Source organism: Cheilinus undulatus, linkage group 6 (assembly GCF_018320785.1).
Source record: "Cheilinus undulatus linkage group 6, ASM1832078v1, whole genome shotgun sequence".
Lineage (NCBI taxonomy): Eukaryota > Metazoa > Chordata > Actinopteri > Labriformes > Labridae > Cheilinus > Cheilinus undulatus.
The window spans coordinates 4,271,181-4,292,994 of record NC_054870.1 but is presented as its reverse complement, the minus strand read 5'-3'; the positions used below and the strand labels follow the sequence as shown (position 1 = coordinate 4,292,994).

The window sequence follows — 21,814 nt, the reverse complement described above, 5'->3', positions numbered from 1 at the left end:
AGCGTCCCTTTTTTCTGAACTGGGCAAGGTATCTTTATTTTTATTATTTTTATTTTTATTAAAACAAGTACAGAGAGCAACACTGAAAGCTTTCCGTGGCAGAAAAGATGTTTTCTTCTTCTCCCAATCTGCTTCAAAATGGGTTTGCGATCATTACGGTGGGGTTTTCCGGTATATCCAGGGGCTGCTGCACGGTAGCTATTAGCTCCGATGTAGCTGTAGGGAAGCAGCAGTTTAAAGCTAAGACCACCAACTCCAGAGCCTGGCAGGAATTCTGCTGGAAGAACATAAGATTTTTTGTGATATTTTTGCTGGAGAAATTCGGTCAGTTTTTGGTTTAGAAGTCGACTTTTCTTTTATTACATTGTATTTGGGTAAAATCCCGGTTGGACTTATGGCCCAGGATATTTATCTTTATAAAGTGCTCCCAGCTGCAAGTAAGAAGGCCATTACATGGAAATGGCTGCAGATAAATTTGCCATCAATGAATGACTGGATTACCATTGTTAACGAGATACAATGTATGGAGAAACTAACCTTCACCCTAAGACAGCGGGCTGAACAGTATACTAAATACTGGGAAAGGTGGACATTATATTCTTTAACATGTAACTCATTGTATGTGTGAATGATCACTCCACTTTGCACTAATGTATGGCCTGTGTCAACCTTGTCAACCTGTCTGTTCACTGATATTTTCTATTTTTGTCTGTTTTTATACTTTCTTGTTTGTCCTTTAGTGTTGTAAAAAAGAAAACTTGCATAAAAAGAAGGTTTCAAAAAAGGAAAGCAGCAGTTTAATCAGCTATTGAGGCAGTTTGCAGTTAAGTGTGAAACAGTTCAGAATAGAGTCAGCTCCAAGTCTAGAGCCTGTTTCAGACTGGCTACATGAGCTGGGACACAGCATGGCTTGATTTTCATTTTGGTTTTGCATGTTAACAAGGACTTTCAGGCTGCCTGCATGAGCGCTGCATTGCACATAACTGCTACACACGTCTCGCATGCAGAGAATCTAGAGAATAGAAGGCTCGCCTTTACTGCTTTCAAAAAAGGAAATCAGCAGTTTAATCAGAACTGGACCAACAAATTTCTTTTTCTTTAAAATCAGAGCAGAGAGTCACACCAAAAGCTTGTCTTGGCAGACAGAGATGTTTTTGCACGCCTCCTGACCAGCCTTGGCATCAATTTTAGATGAAGCTCCGCCATTAATCATCTAAGGCACCGGTAGCCTGCACATGAGATCACCTTCTGAAGAGTTTCTGAAAAGTCCTGCCCTTCCCAAACGTCTTTTATTAGAGCTTTCCCAGATGAATGTCAAATATATTCATGCAATGTATATATGAGTTGATCTGGCGTGTCAGGTTAGCTGTTTACTGCTGACAGGGATTTGTGTTTTAATCTTTTAGGGAGTCCTTTAATTTTCAACCCACAGACATTAGGGACAGCACAATTACACAACCCATAAATACTCATGATCCAGTCAAGCATTTTAACAGGCATCCCAAATAGTTGCAGTCAGCCATGTACTAGGTTTTAGCCTAGTCTTGTCTACATAATATCAAAAAATGTCTTTCAATAGATGCCTCATGAGTCAACGGTGGAGCACACCCACGTCAACATCATCGACACAGAGTCGCCGCTAGCTACACGAAACCGGCACGATGTGGACCTAAAGGAGATTGAGTGCAAACGGCACCAGCTTACCCGCTCCATCAGCGAGATCCAGCCCCCCCACTTCTTCCCCCAGGCTCCCCAGGAGATCACCCACTGCCATGACGAGGATGATGACGAGGAGGAGGAGGAGGAGGAGGAGGAGGAGGAGGAGGAATAGATGGAGGCAGAAGACCAGAAGAGGCTGTTTTTATATTTTCAGTTGATCTTTTCTTTAGGTGTTAACAAACAGGGCTGGAGAAGTTTTCAGAGCTGCTTGCTGAGCTGACACGTTCTGCTGACTTTTGTTGTTACAATAAGAAGCACAGGTACTCTCTCTCTTCTAGCCTTGGACCATATGTTTGATTTTAGTTCTAACCAGTCTCCTACATCTCTCAGAGCATGTCCTCAGATTATTCTCAAGTATTTTAGGATTATAAAGGGTGGGATTTAAAAAAAAAGGTATGGAACTGAAAAAGCTGTATCAATTAAGAGAAAACGTCTGGACTCTGGTAGAGCAGCTCCAGATCCCTGTGGTTCCTCTTGGTTTGTTTAAGGGGGATTTTTGTCAATAGGGCAAGTCAGCAGGATCCAGAGTCCAGTATGCATTTATTTTTTTGCACTGTACATTTCACCGCCATGCTGCCTCATACCAGTTTTACCCTTAGCTTTACCCAACTTACAGGACTAAACCAACCTTGAAGTGCTCAGCTACATTAGTCACATACTTTTTTTGCCTTTTGGGACCATTTTTAAGGTGTAATTTATTTCCTCCTCCAAAGACAAATAGCTAAAAGAAAAGATATGATAGTCCCTGGAGGGAATTCAGAAAATGGATATACGTAGAAATGCTTCAAGCAGTTTAATATAACCACACAAATATGTGTTGGTGTGGAATACGTTCTTTGACCTCGAGTAGCCTCAACGATGCACAAAGCAATGCAGAAACAAAAGATGCTAGGATCATCTTGCCTCAAAAAGGAAGAAGCTTTCATCCCCCTCTTTAGGATTTTTATGAAAAGTAATGTTGAAGTCTGGGAAATGAAAAATAACAGCGTATAAGGGAGGATATTACTTGAAGGAAATGAATTGTTTTTTTGCTGCTGGACTCAGTCATTAGACGGTTCGTGTCTGAATTTTCGGTGGCTGCTGTGGTTACTTGAAGTCAACAGCTGTGTCACTTCCTGTCGGCTCGTGAAGCCAGCATCAGACATTAACCTTTTAAATTTGTCAGGTGTTCCACAACGGGACCACGTCTCCCATAAACTACAAAATCAGATCGCTACCCCAGAGTCTGCTTACACTTCCTGTTTTAAAAGTTGCAGCATAGGAAGTGAAAACGTCAGAGGTAGCTTAGTATTAATGAACGGTTACTGTCTCAGTCGTCCCACTTTGAGTTTGTTACAGTAGTTATGAGTAAGAAGTCTTGTTAAAAGTTTATTTTAACATAAATGTTGTTTTGTTTTCAGCCGTAAAAGAATGAATAACAAGGTTAGTTAAAATGTTCACATTAATGAGTCAGTCATTTAAGCTTTTTATATGCATTTTGAAACAGACAGGGGTTATTTGTTTTGTAAAGTAGTTGATAACTTAAAATTAAAACTAAAGTTTAGTGTTGATTTAAATAAACTCACTGATCACTTTATTAGGTACACCTGCAAACTGCTCATGATCTCATACACCTAATCATATAATCACTTAATGGATTCAGTCGTGTGGATTAAGGTGAAGACAGTGGACTGAAGTTCAAACCGATCATCAGAAAGGTGGTTCAAGTGACTTTGAACTTGGGCTGAACAATAAGGGAAAATAATATAATTGCGATTTTTTTTTTTACCCAGTATTGCAAGTGTGATTTGAAATGCGATTATTCCTGAAGTTCCTCATCTTATGTATTTCCCAACAAACACAGGCAATAAAGCAATCTATATTATAACCAACACAAGACTACACAAGGGATGAACAATTTTGAAAAAAAAAGCCTAAATGTGATGATTTTAACCCATATTGCAAATTGGATATGAATTGTTGCTTTGAAGGGAGTGATCATTTTTATGTCATTCTCATATTCAACAAGAAAAAAGTACAAAAATGAAGAAAGCAGGATTTTTGTAGACTATTCTAAAGAAAATGGCACTTGAATTATTGCATGGTCATGCAATGCATAACTTCTCTGCTTCAAAAAAAGTTTTGAGCTGGTATTTCAACATGAATTTCAGGTTAAAGAAATATTGTACCTTGTGCGATTTGAAAATGGCAGCAGGCCATATTGCAATTTAATCTACTTTTTGATTGATTTCCCAGCTCTACTTTGGATGTGCCTCAGTAGTTAGTGGTCTGGCATACTTTTACAACCAAATTAAATATGGCAGCAGAAACAGAGACTCATCAGACCAGGCAACTTTTTGCAGTCATCCTTGTCCAATATTGGTGGGTTCATGTGAACTGTAGTCTCAGTTTGCTGTTCTTGCTGACAGAAGTGTCATCTGGTGCGGTCTTCCTCTGCTGCTGAAGCCCATCTGCTTCAATTTTTGGCATGTTGTGCATTTAGTGATGCTCTTCTGCATACCTTGTTTATACTGAGCGGTTATTTGAGTTATTGCTGCCTTTTTCTGATCAAACCAGTCTGGTCATTCTAACCTTTGCCATTAGGGCTGGGCAATTAATCGAATATGAGAAAAAAATCACAGAAATGTACAATATTTTTTTGACCTGAAATTTACTTCCAAATACCAGTTTTAAAGTTTTGTTTTTTTTTTTTTGCTGCAGAGATGTTATGTATGACATATGCAATCATTTAGATGCCATTTTTAGAATAGTCTGTAATTTTTTTTTTTTTTTTTTCATTTTTGAAAAATTCGCAATTATATTATTTTCCAAAATAGTTCAGCCTTATCTGCCATCAGCAGTAACTTCACAGAGCTGTTGCTCACTGGAGATTTTCTTTTTCTCTGTAACCCACTCTCTCTGAGTCCTGACCCACAGGTGGATCATGGGAGATCTTTTTTGGGTTGCCAAATGAGTTTTCCGCCCTACACTCGTGTTCTCCACCTTAATAAAACATAAAACAAGGCTCTACCAGCCACTGGATGGCAGGAGAGCTCAAGTCACAGTCATGCATGCTACGGAAGGCAAAAAAAAAAACGCTAATGTGACGGACGTAAAGGGCCCGTACAACAGAAAGCTTCAGGTCAGGACCAGAGTGACTCCAGTGCTAACGTTAGCCAGGTTAGAACCAGCCAGCCCAGGACGGCACAGAGAGCACGCTCGACAAGCAATAACATGTAAAATGAAGTTGTCATGCTTTTGTCAAAAACTTTTTAGTAAAGAATTAACTTTCTGAATGATGTATAGATCAGGTCCATTTTGGATTGGGTCATGATGGCTTGTACCTCCTAAAAAGAGGGTCACCAGAAAATAGTGCTGTAAACTTAGACGTGGTTTTGTTTGGAAATCCCAGTAGATAGGTGTGTGTGAAATACTCAGACCAACATCACCAATATTAGCACATTTAAAGCCCTTTCCTCTCCTTTCTGATGCTCAGCTTGAACTTCAGCAGATCATCACTTCAGCAGTGTAACAGGTATCCCTAATAAAGTGACCAGAGTGTACAGGTTGAATGTATACTATGATTAGTCAAAATTTTGATTTCATGTGGAGAAATGACTTCAGGTCAAGTCAAATCAAGTCTTTCTTTCCTTCCTGACTCTATCAGAACTTATTATTTTTATTACTCATGAGTATTTGTGTCGTGCTTGTTGTGCATGCTTGGTTCCTGACAGCAGTGGTCTGTCATGCAGAGGTGAGCCTGCTGCTGCTGCAGGACTGGCCTCGGTTCGGTCTGCTGTAAACATGTTGTTACTGTAATATGAGAGGTAGACTCAGCTGTCATTGAATGCAACTGTGGACCTTTCTCCAATGCACTGATGTCAACACCGATGCTGTTGACATGATGAGGTGTCATTCGGTTTATTTTACTGCTGATTTAATTTTTCTGTATTTATATCTTTGCTCTGATTTTTAAGGACCTTTGGTTTAACAGGAGGACCTGTTTCATCTGCTGTAGTGATCTCAGACTGAATGAAGCTGTATTTAATCTCTCTGATCCATGAAAGGCCATCCAGCCTGCTCTTCTGACTCGATGATTGTTCTGCTTTAGCGATTTAAAGTGTCAAAGCCACCTTTTCCTTTTTGAACTAGGGTCTCTCTACAGGGTTTCAGATTGTTTAAAGGTGACATATCAACCCCCTTTTCAGCCTTTGAGCACAGTCCCATGTGGTCTAAATGAAACCTTCTCCGGTACTTTAGTCAAAATATATAGATCAAGAAGCACCAGAGGAGGATTTGACCCTGTTTAAACCAGCTCTACACGGCTTTTATGGAATGCTTGGTGTCTATTTAAAGACGCATATGAGCTCCATCTCACTCTACCTTCATCTTTCTGTGGTAGTTTCAACAGGAATAAAGCTGAGTGCTTTCATGGCTGTGGGTGGAGAACTACAGATGGAGATGCCAGGTAACGGGTGGGTTTTATTGTAACAACTCCCATTCTGATGTCACATGGAGAGCAGATTCTGAACAGACTGTTCAGTTTCATGTCTTCAGACGTACATAAGTGTACCACAGAAATGCCTGGGCTAGTTTATTTCATATTTTGATACCCAAAACACCCATAACAAATTTGGTTTGGTGGACATGATATGTCCCCTTTAAATGTCCCTTTGTCAGGGAGGTGTATGACCTTCATCGGCCTTGTTGCACCTTGGGATATTTATCTGAAATATTTGAGAAAGGGAGCAATATGTGTTACTCTGCTGCTTACAGAGAGGGCCATGTTTGAGTAGACATGTACATTTGTCATGCTTTTATATCAGAATCACATGAGAGAACCATTGAAAATGCTGGTTTTAATCTGACTGCTACTTCAAAGACTTTGCATTGACTTTGAGAATCAAAACTCAGAAACTCAAATGGATGGTTTTAATTTTTACCTGCATTATTGAATGCATGCTTATTTTTTCTGTTTACCTGAAATGTTGCTTTTGTTTTGAAGAATGTTGAAGAGCGCAGATGCTGCTGTTAAAACGGTTTTGATCAGTTTCATGTTTGCAATAAATTCTCTGATCTGATGTTTGGTGTCGTTTCTTTAAAGCACAAGTTACTCTTAAAATTCTGTTTTCGTCTTTAAAATTTATTTTAGCTGGTAACTGCTTTAGTAAGCGTCAGTGTTAACTGTGAATCAGCAGGGATGTAGCATGCCATCACCTGTCATAAATCTAGAGATGTTACCTTATGATAAAAGGAGGGAGGTCTCAGGAACAGCAGAACTCACAGACCCGCCTCCCTGAGGTGTCGAGGGACTAACTGGGGTTCTTACTTGGCACAGCTTTTTTACCTACCTTCCACTTTGACTGGAGGATTAAAAAATCTACCACACTTTTTTTAACATAAGCATAATGAGATGAGGTATATTATTAAAAAAAATAAGAATTCTGGTATTCAAATTATAGGCTATTTGACAAAAGGAAATGTTTCAACTATTTAAGAACACACTGGCATGTCATCTGTCTTGTTTGAGTCTCCACTGCAGCCATGTCAAAAAAAATTCAGATTTAACTGTAAATAAGCCGAAACTGAAAGACAAGATGAACAGCTTGGTACGAGCAGGGGTGGAAAGTAACTATATTTACTCAAATGACTGTAACTGAGTAGATTTTTTTATGTACTTGTGCTATTTTGAGTAGTTTTAAAAGAGACTATTTTTACTTTTACTTGAGTATATTTTTGGTGAAGTATTGCATCGAGTACTGAGCTAAAAAAAAATAAACACCAAACTCAATGACAAGGAAGACTAAGCTTTCTGCTAGCAACATGAAAATGACAGTTTATGCAGATAGTGAGAGATTGATTCCATATTTCCTCCCCAAACAGCTGTTTGGTCACACCTTACAATAAACAACCCAGTTGGAGGTCCATATTTAGGGCCTGAGAACTGACCTTGGATTGAGGACTTTGTTGTATCTGTGTTCTTAGATATAATTTTCCGACACTTTGTGACTTGTTTGAGGGGCTAGACATGGCTAAAAAGTCCTAAAAACCTTCCAGAAAATTGGTCCCAGGGGAAGATTGTTGTGTTTACGTGGAATTGTGCAAGTCCAACGATCAAGTCGGTACACTTGTGTATCAAATCTAGACAAAATAAAAAGTCATCTTGGACCATCCTCTAATACAGTGTTTCACAACCTTTTTCCACTGAGCCCCCCCTTTCATATCTAAGAAGAGCTGTGCCCCCCCTCCCCACACACACACACACACACAAACAAGTGACTTATTGCTGTCAAAAATACACATCAGTTTGAACTGTTTTCATCATTTAAAGTCAAACAAAACAGCCCAAAACACAAGTGTTACTACCAAAAGACTTTGTATGAACCATTCATGTGTTTTATCTTGATTTTACCCACAATCCTACTTTTACCAACCTTAAAGCAGACAGACCCTCACACCCCCACAAGGGTGTCCCAGACCACAGGTTGGGAACCAAGGCTTTAATATTTGCAAACACACTACAAACAGTTAAAGGTCATATTTTGGCCATTGGCTGCTCTGGGCTGCATCACTGTTGTCACATCTGAGGGATCTCCACCTACAGATTTCATCAGAATCTCTCCAGTTTCTTTGTGCTTATTGTATACAAGATAGAGATTTAACATTGTGCAAACTGGGAGTTTTCACCATAAGGCAGAGCTGTGGACAGGACCCAAAGTTGTAAAACCTTTTTTCCATATTTTTTAAAGTGTGCCAACTATTTTGATTCTATAACTCTACAGTGCTTATGTCAATCATCACCAAACTTAACAGGGGTGGTCACACTTTAACTCTGAATACATTTAATCAATTTCATCACTATGCCAAATCGCCCCTTTCTGCTAACTGATCATTTCCTCCTCTTTCTTTATGATTTTTTAATCTGCAGATGGATCATCAGATCTACTAAAAAAACCTCGACATGACTTATTAGGAGAGTTATCACAATCATTAAGGTCGTGCTCATTTTAAACCAATTTCGACCATGTTTGTTTTTGGTTGTGTAAACGTTTGCTGCGTGACATACGGGGACACTGGAAGTTGATTCTGCATTTTGAGTTTCAGACTTGTGGTTATTAAACTTAAAACAAAAAGTAAGGCATTTTGTGTTGCATACATTATTTCTTTGTTTTAACAATGCTTCTTGGTAATAAATCTTACACCGTTGGAAAGCCTGTTTATTACCCTTTTAAATGATGCCATATTTGTAAGGATCATGAATTTATGGGATGAGCAGCAGAGCTGAGTATTTCGGTTTGCCCATGAAAAATGTGCCAAATCTTCTCTGCCAATGCCAAACAGCTTATTTTGCTGTTACTATTGACTCTTGTTTTGAGCTTCTGGTACCCCCAGGAACGTTTGACTGATCTGGATAGGGCCCATCGGTTGCGCAACTTCAAGCTGGTGTTCCGCAAAAATAAGTTGCAGCTTTGTTTGGAGTGAACCCTAGTACCATCTCCAAACTGAAGGCCAAGTTCCATGTAACGGGGGATGTCAGAGACAGACTGCGAATTTGGCGTCCTAAGAAGACAACACCCCAAGAATACTGTTTTTTTTCACCCTGTCAGCAAGAACTCTATCCTCCAAGATGACAACACTCGCCCCCACAGAGTGGGGTTTATCAGAGACTACCTCCAGAGTTTGAGAGTGGAGAGGATGGAATGGCCTACCAGCAGTCCTGACCTTAACCCCATTGAACACTTGTGGGATCAGCTTAGGCGTGCTGTTCGTGCCGGAGTGACCAACACGACCACGTTGGCTGACTTGCGACAAATGCTGGTTGAAGAATGGGATGCCATCCCACAGCAGTGTGTGACCAGGCTGGTGACCAGCATGAGGAGGAGGAGCCAGGCTGTTGTTGTTGTGCATGGTCCTTCCACACGCTACTGAGGCTCCTGTTTGTTAAATAAATAAACTGTTGAATTGTCAAAATGTCTTGTTTCTTCAAACTTCAATCATCCAATCCACCAAACACCGAAAAAGTCAACAGCAAAATCAGCTGTTTAGCATTGGCAGAGAAGATTTGGCACATTTTTCCACATACTCAGCTCTGCTGCTCATCCCACAAATGCATGATCCTTACAAATATGGCATCATTTAAAAGGGTAATAAACAGGCTTTCCAACGGTGTAAGATTTACTACCAAGAAGCATTGTTACAACAAAGAAATAATGTACCAAACACAAACTGCCTTATTTTTTGTTTTAAGTTTAGATATGTTGTGCACAATTCCTCACCAGAATTCAAACCTTATTTAACTATCTTGGACTTAAGACAAATGAAACATCAGTTTAAAGATCTTAAGCAGCTCCAGCTGCAGCACGATTCATATGATAGAAAGTCAAATCACACAGACTGTAAACAGTGACAGCAGCTCTGGGACAAGGAGGCAGGGTTCTTTGGTCAGTTAGTGATTAGGTCCACTCGGTTTGGATCGTAAACACCCTGAAAGCTAGGACTCAGTTTATGCTTTTTACTGTCACAAAATCAGACTGTTGGTAGGATGGACAAATGCACCAGACACTGCTCAAAAATTCCTGCATTTGGCTGGTGGTGGTTGCTAATTTCCAACCCTGCTTTACATAGTGCACTGTAATGTACTTCATATTCAGCCAGTCAATCAATCTATAGCATTTATTCGGAGTCAGCTGATTCATAATAACAATGAGAAGGACATCTATCAACAGCTCCCAGCTGAGGGAGATAAAGGTTTAAAGGTTTACAGAGACCCCTGTCATTGGCTGCCAGCCGGTCCATGGTGTACCCTCGCCTAATGACGGCTCTGATTGTCTCCGGGCCCCTGCAGCCTACATGGCATAATCACTGTAGACAGAAGATGAATGGGTTGTACAGAATGATCATAACTAAGGTTTGGACCTGTGATCTTCCTAGGCATATAGTTTTATATCTGATTAAATGTAAAATACAGCTGCATTTAATCAGATTTATTTGATTTTAAGTAAATTAACTCAAGTATTTTATTCGTACATAAGGAGGATCCCTGTCCATAGACTCCTCCATCATCCACAGAAAGAAACACTGAGCAGTTAAACATTTTTTAATTCCCACTGACGGCCACATTCACCACCAGAACCAGTGTTGACATCAAGAATCTGACCATTAGATGTTTGCCAGTATTCCCAATTTCACATGCTATACCTATAACTGCGGGCCAGGGGCGAAATGTAGTCCACAGTCCAAGTTTGATGGTCCCACATCAAATTCTAGAAATAAAATGAAATATGGCCACATTTAAACAGGAAGCTATCATGCTAATTCTGTAGACAAACATCTCAACAAGAAGAACTGATGGATGTGACTAAACTGAGACAACGCTGTACACGGTAAAATACTGGCAACAAAATAAAAATATCTGGATTTCAAACTCCCTGAGGAGATTTACATGGCCGATAGTGAAAAAAAATCCTGAGCCTGAACTTTTTCCCGGGTGGGGGACGTATACATAGGAAGGCCAATAGCAACAAAAGTACTGGATCTGACTGAAATATAATAAAAGTTAATGGTCACAATGTTATGGGGGCATGTGAGGCTTCTTCTAGCGGTTGTTCAATAAAATTTGATTAGCAACCATCCATTAAAGCAGGGCTGCACGTAAACTTTTTCTGCCCGTAGCGCTGGTGCTACAGAGGTTGACAATCTTGTAGCACAGAACAAAAACCTGTAGCACAATATATAAAATGTTTGTTACAGCTCTAAAACCAACATGTGACCAAAATACATGCTTAGTAAGTGAATGTACTTGAAATACAAAACCACAGACTAAAATACAGCTCTCATTAATGTCTACCAAAGCAAACAGCCAATCACAGAGAAGAGAGACGCTGATGGTTCATCTCCACATTCAGACACAAAACAAGAGCAAACAGCTGGAAGCTGACTGACTTTATAGAAGTGTTGGTGCTTGAAGATGATCAGAGCAGTGTGATTTAGAAATCAGACCTGGAGATCAGACAGAGGAGCAAATGAGCTCAGTTTGTGCTGCTATTTGCTGCTGGAATCCTTTTGTTTGTATTCATCAATTTTTTTTCTACTTTTGGCGCCAACAACGGACAGCTGAAGTCTTTTTCTGTGTTCATCCTTATAACTTCAACTTTAGTGTTCTAGAGACTGAAGTTTGTTTCTTTGTTCATCCTTAGACTGTGTTTCAAGGACTGAAGTGTTAGGTCTAAACTACATTTATATATTGGTATTGATATCAGCTAAATTTAATTTGTAAATATCCCTGTATTATATAAACCCCAATATTGTGCATCCCTAGTCAAACTAAGAAATATAGTTAAGTTTTATGTTCTTATGTGGGTATTTCTAATGGATTCCTTACAAGCCAATTCAAAAGGACCAAGGGTCACAGTTGGCCCACAGGCCACAGTTTGGACACCCCTTATATATTTACTGATACTGGGAGTAATAGGAAACTATTCCTAACGTTATTAAACACCCATTAAGCCCTGTTAAGAGTTTGATCCATATTGTCGTATCACACTGGGTTCTGATGTTTATAGAGCTAATCTAAATGAATGTCATATCAGACCTGTATGCTACACTCAGACGCGTATTAGCGTGTTAACATAAAAGAAGCAGCTACGATATTAGCGGAGAGAAAATGCCTTTTTTATACATGAATCTTTGATCAGAGGTCAGCGCAGACTGAGCGCTCTGTCCTCTCACTCTGTGCGTAACTGGAGAGGACGAGGCTAACGGAGAAGTCAGCTAGTAGAAACACGTTTTTCACATCGTTGAGACTACGTGCCTTAAACTCAGACTTTGGGTTATAGCAGCGGCTCCACTTAAACATAATGACACCTGTACTGCTTAAGCCCTGATAGGGATTCATCAGCGGTAGATTCACTGAACGGCAGAGCAGGAAATCAACCTCAGCTTTGTCTTCCGCAAGACCCGCCTCCGCTGTACTTCTGATTGGCTAGTAAGCCTGGTGTGGTTGATGGACACTGTCAGTCATCTTTATTGACTCGGGACTTGACATCAGGCTGTCCCGCATAAACAAGCTCACAAAAGTAGTTTTTTTTTTTTTCCCAGCAGTCAAACGCCGCCACGCCGGAAAGCCGGCACAGTGCCGGAATACTATCACCCCCGGATTTAGCAGCAAATACCAGTACAAATAATATTTCAGGGGCTGAGCCAGTGGCAGCTAGGGCCCCCAAAAAACCTGGAAATGGTTGTCTATTTGCCTTGTCAGCCATTACATCGAGCATTTAGCTTTAGTTCAGGCAGGGCATGGAGTCAAGCTCTTCCCCGATCAGCTGATCTAATGCAAGGCTGCTTTTGCAACCCTCCTCCACCCCAGCTCCTCCTTCATACTGCCTCTGACTCTGTTAGTGTTGTTCTGTTGTCATTGATGCCTGCTCTGCTCTTGTGTTTTTGAAGCTTCTCTCCCTGCCTTAGAGTTTGCTTTTCGGCATAGGAAGACCAGGAACGTGCGCTGTTCCTGCCTGAAACTTTCCATGTAGGCTTGTAGAATGGCAGGGGGGATCCCAGGGCAGCCAAATTGGCAAACATAAATAACAGCACTAAGTCCTAATTAATAACTGCTGATAAAGAAATATTTATAGTTGCAAATCATCTGTGTTTCCTCACTGAACTATCCATTTAGGCATACTCACTAAGCATAAGTTAAATGGTTTTATAAGACTTTCATATACCTCACCTTGTGGATATTAAAGTGGCCCCAACATTCTTATATATTTCTGTATGTGGCCCTCAGTGGAAAAAGTTTGGACACCTCTGCACTATGACTTTAATGCACATTATTGCATAAAAATGTGGATTTAATGTCCAAAGACAGAGGGTACATTTTTTAGCATGTAAATGTGCATTATGCAGACCATTGCACCTTTCTTTGATTTGTTTAAAATGACTACACTGTAAAAAATGTCCGTAGAAAATACAGCAAAAGACTGTCAAATAGCAACAGTAAAAGACCGTAAAACAAATAAACATATATTACTGTATAAAATACACAGAATTGCTGTAAATCAAGCAACGGTATGAAACATAAATTTTTACAATTAAAGTACGTAATAATTACAAAATTGTACCGTTTAAACGAAAGAAGATTGTGAAAATAAAGGAAAAATACTGTAATCTTCAAGACGGGCAATTACTCTAAAAATTACAGTAGTATTTTGTTAAAATTACAGACTTTTCTCTCATGTACATTTAAATTCACAGTAAAAATCTGTGAAAAAAATTGCAATCACATACCGTAATTTTAGCAGGGACAAGAGGTTAAAAATACTGCATGATCAGGAAAGTTCTGTAGAAAATACAGTAAAAACCTGTCAACCTGCAAAACCTGTGAACAAGCACCAATTTGTTGTTATGTTCACATTTGTTTCTCAGTGCTACACCACATGATGCTGCCTTGTGAAATAAACGGACAGTTACAGTTAATATGAAAACCTTATTGAAACCAAGAATGGTACCAAAAATCATTTTGTTTGTTCTTAATTTGATGGATGAAAGTGGTCAATTATTTTAGTTTAACTGATTTATTGGAAAAGAATGATGTTAATTGCTCTCACAAAGAATGCCATTGCATTTGTAAAGCCATTCCACTTCCTTTAATGCATCTAACACAAAATACATTGATGTACTTTAATGTTTCAGTCAATCTTTCAGAACTGAAATTGGATGACACATATTACCGATAGGAAATATAACAAGGTAATTGGAAAGAACTATTTTATATATACATAAAGAGAGAGAGAGAGAGATACATACTGTATATATAATATGTATATAACACAGTTGAATATATAGTATATACATTATATAAATACAATAGTTATTTTTACTGGTTAAACAACTTAAACATGAATGCAAATAGAATGACAAGAAACCCTCCATAATCAGTTTTAAAAATGAATGGGAACTGTACATATAGTCTATCAAATTGATTTCTAAGGGAAAAAAAATTTTCTTAAAAAAAAAAACAATATGAAACCATGGTTTAGTTTCTGAAATTTTAATTTACTTCTCATACCTTATGTAATTTAATCTAAACTTCTCTTTACCTGTATGTGGGGTTATTTATGTCTAGTAAATACGTTTTGTTTCATGTGCCAATGCTGTATTAACTATTGGAATCTGTTCAATAAAGTTGTATCAATATAAAAAATAAATATATAAAAATAATTTTGAAAAACTGTTTCCCGTCGCCATTCAACCCTGTCTACACAGGAACGTTTTCTATTCTGTCTGTACTAGAACAGCGGTTTGGGTGTTTAAAAATGGAACAATTTGGAAACGAGCTCCAGAGTGAACAGTTTTCAGTCACCTCCCTCCATGTACACAAACAGTGCTGCTTTCTCGAAATGCGTTTGCGCACTGTGGTTGCAGTCAATTGCCATGCGCGAATACGGTTTCGCGCAGGCGCGGGGAAAGAAGGACCTTATACGCATGCGTGTGTGGTTCGTTGGAAAATCAAACCGCCAACGGCTGCCTGGTAAACTACAGCGTTTTCGTGTCTTCTGTGGTCTCGTGTGCGCGGAAATATTTCATAAAGTTGCTGTCTGCTCGCAGAACGGGCTGCAAACGAAGATGGAATACAAAGCAGGACATTGGCGTGTATTAATTCGACGTCACCCGGAGCATCAGCCTACGAGCTATTGGTAAGGTATGTAGAACTTCTTTTGTCGTAGTGTCAAATATTTCTTGAGTTCTTTTCATTCAGTAACACCACGTGTTTATAGGTAGAAGTTAAATGGGTCAGGAGGCATTTTGTTTCAATTCTAGACCAGCCAACATTGCTGTATGATTTGTATTTTTTGCTGTCATTTTAGCGTGGAGAACGTTTAACACTTGCTGTGTTGGGGTCCATAAGTGAACCCCAAGCTCAGAGCTAACTCCGCCCACTTCAGACTTTTGAAAAATGCACAAAAAATGGGCGGTTGGATACTGGGAACACTGGGAAGAGGGAAAGAAAAAGGACGGAGTTTTCCAGATGAGGTGGGAGTGACCGTGAGGACCGTGATGTCCCCTAGCCAAAAAGTGAGAGTCCCGCCGCAGCACTGATGCTTCAGAGCGACCTAAGGTGAAGGATTTTTCCCCTTCAGAGTCACATTCATATCTGTGTTCAGAGTCATATTCATATCTGTGTTCAGAGTCATATTCATATCTGTGTTCAGAGTCATATTCATATCTGTGTTCAGAGTCACATTCATATCTGTGTTCAGAGTCACATTCATATCTGTGTTCAGAGTCACATTCATATCTGTGTTCAGAGTCCCCTGAGGCAGGCTTTCCAGCTTATTCCTACCCCTCCATGAATATGGGCGCTACTTCCGCTCCGTTCTATCTAAATGGGACTTTGCATAGAAACGAGATGCTAAACGTGACTATTAAAGCAATTTTAATACCAAACTACATAAAGTTAGACTGCTTCACCTCAGACGGGATAATATTATTATTATTTCTCTAGCCTCTACTGGAGAGTTCAAATTGATGACATTACTTTAGATAACCTACAAGGGCATATTTAGCTAACTTTAGTAGCTTTATATCGGTATAAAAAGATACATTTCTAGTTTGTGGAGTTGCTGAAATTCTCATTTTACAAACTAATCCCTCTTAAATATGGGAATTATATTTATAAAATTATCCATGACTCAAGTTGCCAGCTCTTCAGTTTGGTAAATGTCAAGTTTTGTATTAAGAATTAATGATAAATTAATACTAAAAGAATCACATCCCCGATGCACTTAGACAGTGGACAGCATGTTGTGAGAGACATATTTAACTTTGTCATAATATTAGTACCATGAACATAGCAACAGGTACTGAGCATTACAGAAAATATGATTAAAACATTTCAGCTCATTGATTTAACAAAAACGAAGCAGTATTTATTACAGCAAATATTTATTTATTTCAGAACAACCACTGTTGACACTAAATCACTTTAGTAAGCCTTTGGAAAAATCATGTTTTTGCTATTATTGTTACTGTACTGGAAGTTCCACTTCCATTCATAGCTACAGTAGACCCCCAGGAATAATGTGGTATCCACCTTATTTACTTATCTACAGCTTATAATACAAACAATGTGAACATCTGATAACAAAAATATAAATATTTACAAATTCCAGAAGAATTCCTATTGAAACAACTGTCGTTCTTTGTTAGCATCCATAGTTAGTTGCTGTACTAGAATACATGTATTTAATGTAGCCTACTTCTGTTTTGGCACCGGAGGTTTCACCCATATTCACATTTACAGTAGCGGCCCCAGGAATAAGGTGGATAGTGTGGTGGTGGACTGTGGTGGTCCTGGGCACTACCTGTTGGCTCCAGCACCTCCTAAATGCACAATGGGGATATGTGCACGTCAGTGTCATGGCACTAAAGATTTAATAGCTCACTTGATTTTTGCAGGATGCCACAAAGCTCAAGATTCAGAGAGGACAGTTGGAGGGCTGCTCAGAGGACATAAAGGGCTTCTCTCCTGTTTCGACAAAAAAGAAGACAACCTCTTTTGCCTTGTTGAAACATTCTTGCCAGATGGGGTACCAGTGGAAAGCCTGCCCCATGTATTGTTTTTTGTAGTAAGTGGATCTCAGAAACACTTTAAGGACTCATTTGGATGGTAATGGATGATTTGCTTGTAATTCTTTTCTACTTTTATCATCCTCCCAGGAGCCTCTTGCTAGGCTTCAAGGCAGCTCATGCTATGCATTGACCAGCATTGGGATCCACTCAGGAGTTCCTACAGAGGTAATAATTTTTCCTCTTTAGAGGTAGTTATATGGTATAGTGTAATGCTGGCAAAATGTTTTATTTCCTTCCAGCTGTGTGCATCATATGATACAATATCAGTTATTTTTATAACTGTGTTATCGTCACCTGTAACAACTGCTATCCTGAGGAAGACGGTTCAGGACAATAAGAGCCAAAACTAACAGACTGAAAAACAGCACATATCCCAGAGCAGTTGCAATAATAAACTAGAAAAGCACTCAGAGAGCGCAGACCTCCGCCATTAGCCCTATCTCCCAATAGTGAAAAGTCCTTTAAAAATTCCTAGATCCAGACGATGATCTGGATCAGTCCCAAAATCAAATCAGTTCTTCCTTTTGCCATTTCTGACATTCCCTGGAAATTTCATCAGAATCTATCCATAACTTTTTGGGTTATGTTGCCAACAAACAAACTAACAAATCCTGCGATCACATAACCTCCTTGGCAGAGGTAATAATAATTGCACTGAATGGAACTGTGCAAAATTTCGTTGTACTTGTGTACAATGACAATAAAGATTCTGGTTCAGATTTTTAGGTTTGATAGTATCCAAATTTTCAAATTTAAAAAACAAAAAAGAAATAGATGTGCAGCATTTTTTTCTAAACCAAAACTGTTGTGAGCAGAAAAAGCGCAAGGGCAAGCAAGATGACTTACAGAGCTGTGGGATCAACACACACTCTAAGTGGAGAGGGTAGCACCAGTCACAGCTTAGTGTTGATTTTAGAAGAACATATAAACACAGCAACACCCGTCTGATAACTGCTTAACAGCTGGATCACTCTACATGTATGTCTGCATTTTGTGTCTGCTGTAGCTTCTGCCACAAAACACAAGGGATGTGACAAGACATTCAGCTCACGGGACAAGAAGAGATTGGGTCCCCTCCTTTTTTGAGTGAATTCAAAAATTGGATAGTACTTTGCAATCAGTGCATACATAAGTGTTCAAAACTTCTAAGTTGACATGATTTGGTGCTTTACCTTGTCTTTCTATTTTTCCTTACTCTTTTTTAAGGTCCTGTTTCTTCTGCTAGTAGTGACTAGGACTCCATTACTTTATACTGTCTCCGGTATTCCACTCTTCTAAAAAGACGCCAGTTATCAAGGAAAAATAATGGTAAGCCTTGCACAGTATTTGTACATACCTCAATAAATTCTTTAGATTAATCTTTCTTTAAGCAACATGAAGCCATTTTATGTTTATTTTATGTAGTTTACACCAAGCACTGCATTAATCTGGTCATGTAGAAATACCCAGAATACTGCCATGCCACTGCTTTGTCCAGCTTGTTCTCAGTGTTCTGATGATCACACCATATGGGGGCCAATACAGTTTTCTGTGTGAGTCATATGTTTTCATTATGATTGATTTAAAATTCAGCACCCATCATCTTTGTTACAGCAAAATCCTTTTGTAGCCCAAAGCATTTAGGATAAGTGTACCCATTAGGCCCACCAAAATCTAAGTTCACGTATTTTTCATAGATACTAAGATGGTTTATAAACATGATCATTTGTTAGAATGAAGGATTAATCCCTCATTTGAAGGTATATTTATTTACTTATGCATATTTTAGAGAACAAATTAAAGAAATGTTATGAATAAAGTCAAAAGTCTGGCATGGGCTTAATTGGTACCTAAGTACCATTTAAGCCCACGTGTGTTCCAAATAAGCCCACAACCACGTTTATTGACAGAAATTTAAAAAATTATTACATTTTTCAAGTAGTAAACATATATTAATTCAGTAACATGTTATACATGTTAAACACAATTTATTTTTTGAACTTGGCTTTAATGTTTGGCTTGTAACAATGGACCACCACAAACATGACTAAGTAGGCCTAAACCTAATTTTCATTGGCTTCAGTATTTAACATTTCATTGAACATTTTATTTAATATTGACAAAATTTGATTCAATATTGACAAAATAAAAAAAATGTGTTTGTTTTTAAAAGTATTAAATGACATTACAGTGAATCAACAATATCTTATTGAACTTGGATTTAATGTTTGGCTGTAACAATGATGATTTTAGGACAGTTGCTGTAATTCCTCTTTTTTGTTGGCATTTTTCTCACTATAAACAAATAATTATGCAAAATTAACTGACATAACAATTCTTCTGGTCAGTGTGTGATCTGTGATGTACTCGTGTTAATGAAGTTAGTATAACAACATCCAACACAGGATTACAGCGAAAAGCTATCAAACCTCAAAATTTCATTTTTTTCTATTGAAACACATCAGATGGGCTTAAATGGAACACACTGGGCTTAAATGGTACTACAGTGACTACCAGGGAAATGAAGATAATATGTTCTCACCAAAATTAAACAAATGTTTAAAGAAATGCCTGTAGGCTAAATATGCTGCAAAACTTGCCATCACAGTTATTCCTCTTCTGCCAAACTTTCTGAATTATCAAGGAATTCTTGTTCAAAGTTTTATGTAAGATTTATGTAAAATGAATCAGAAAACACTTAGTTTGTGTACTTATCATTTTTAATCATTAAGCAGTGTATCTATCAGTAGGGCTACATGTATTGACTAGTGATTAGCTTGCTACGCTAGCTAGCATGACTCATCTTTTCACATAAAACTAAATAGTAAGAAATTACAAAAAACTACCTGTTTATACACAAAAAAACAAATCAATAATCTCTCAAATTACATAATATGAAAGTACTTAACAAGTCAGTGGCTGAAAATGGTTGAAAAGAGGTTCTTTCTGAGGGGTCCCAAAACACCAAAGTTTTGAGGCGACTTTATCTGAGCCTCCTTGAGACTGCACAAATGTAGGCGGGCCTTTTTCAATATCTACAAATGTGATTGGTGTCAAACAAAAACTGACATATAATTAAGAAATTGTGTGATTGGACAAAATAATGTATAGCATAAGAAAGGCCCCTCTTCTTTTTTTTTTTTTAAATTGACTTCAAAGTCGCAAGTGGGCTTAAATGGTGCCTGGGCTTAATGGGTAGGCTCACCCTAATACAATACAATAATAACTTTATTCATCCCCGAAGAAAATTATATAGAAATTATATATAAAATTATATATTATATTTACATGTAAAAGCAAATTCTATATTTATTTGGGTGGTCTTACAAGTAAATATATAAATAAAGAGCATAGTTTGCAAATATTTATCTTGTGGTTCATCTACCTAAAATCACAATATAACCCTTATGAATGGTTCATACCAAGGTCTTTTGCTAACACTTGTGGTTTGGGCTATGGTGTGTAGCTTTAAACCAGTGTTAATTTCGTCGACTAAAACTATGACTAAAAATGTTCATCGACAGCTTTGTTTTCCATGACAAAAACTAGACTAAGACTAACAAAAATAGATCTGTGATGACTAAAACTGAAAAAAACTAAGTTTAGTTTTTGACTAGAATGTAATGTAGTTTTCGTCAGACATTCAAAATCCATGATATCTCTCCACTGTGGGTAATTATGTCAAAAAACAATGCAGCTGTAGCTCTTCTGTCTCTCAGCTGTAGAAAGCAGGGACCCCAGGTTTGGCAGGGTGCAGAGAACATCCCACTATGACTTGGTACCAGATTTAAGCAAGACAATAAATGCTTGGACTAAAAGTAAAACCTAAAATGTGAGGACTTTTTATGGACTAAAACTAAATGGACAGAAATTACTAAAATGTGACTGAAACTAAAATTCATTTCACTTAAAGACTAAAACTAAGACTAAAATTAAAAATATCTGCCAAAATTAAAACTTCTTTAAACAATGACATCAATTCAAATTTATGTTTAGTTTTTACAGCAATAGCTATGTCACTTTTTTGTGTGGGTCCATATCTTCTTGGATATGTGAAGGAGGGGGGAGCTCAGTGGATACAAGCCTGGGCACCACAGCTCTAAACTATAAAGGAAAAGCAAATTGCAATTAATATGTCATAACTGTCTCATTATAATCAATAACGGAAAAAGTAATTGGCTGTTGTTAGGTGATTGCTGACTTAATAGCTGTCACTTGTGGGTACATTTGCGTTTCTTCACCATATTCTATTATAGAAATGATCTGTATGTACTGTACACACTGTTTATTTTATTCTGTTGTGCTGATTGTAAGCATGGCTTATTAGAGCCTAGTTTTTCAAATTTACATCTGTGTAGGCATTAAACTGAAGCACTGAATCACTCTAACTTTGTTTTGTATATGTACTTCCTGCAGAGAGGATGGAGCCAGTCCAAAGTAGAACACCTGATGAACTGTGCTCGAGTCTTCAAGAAGATGAAGTTTCTTGGCCATGTGAAGCTTCCCAAGT

General features: G+C 38.3%; 1 protein-coding gene across 5 annotated transcripts in view; it reads left to right on the top strand.

Annotated features, from left to right (window-relative positions):
• Positions 1–21,814, top strand: part of nt5c2a (5'-nucleotidase, cytosolic IIa) — a 46,564-nt gene that overhangs the window by 20,795 nt on the left and 3,955 nt on the right. For 4 of the 5 annotated variants that reach the window (XM_041789275.1, XM_041789276.1, XM_041789274.1 and 1 more), the window contains exon 18: positions 1,580–3,590. The exons of the other annotated variant lie outside the window; for it this stretch is intronic. In XM_041789275.1, coding sequence (XP_041645209.1) covers positions 1,580–1,831 — 252 coding nt within the window. In that variant the 3' untranslated portion in view covers positions 1,832–3,590. Of the gene's footprint in view, positions 1–1,579; positions 3,591–21,814 lie in introns of those variants that run through there. 5 annotated transcript variants of the gene reach the window in all.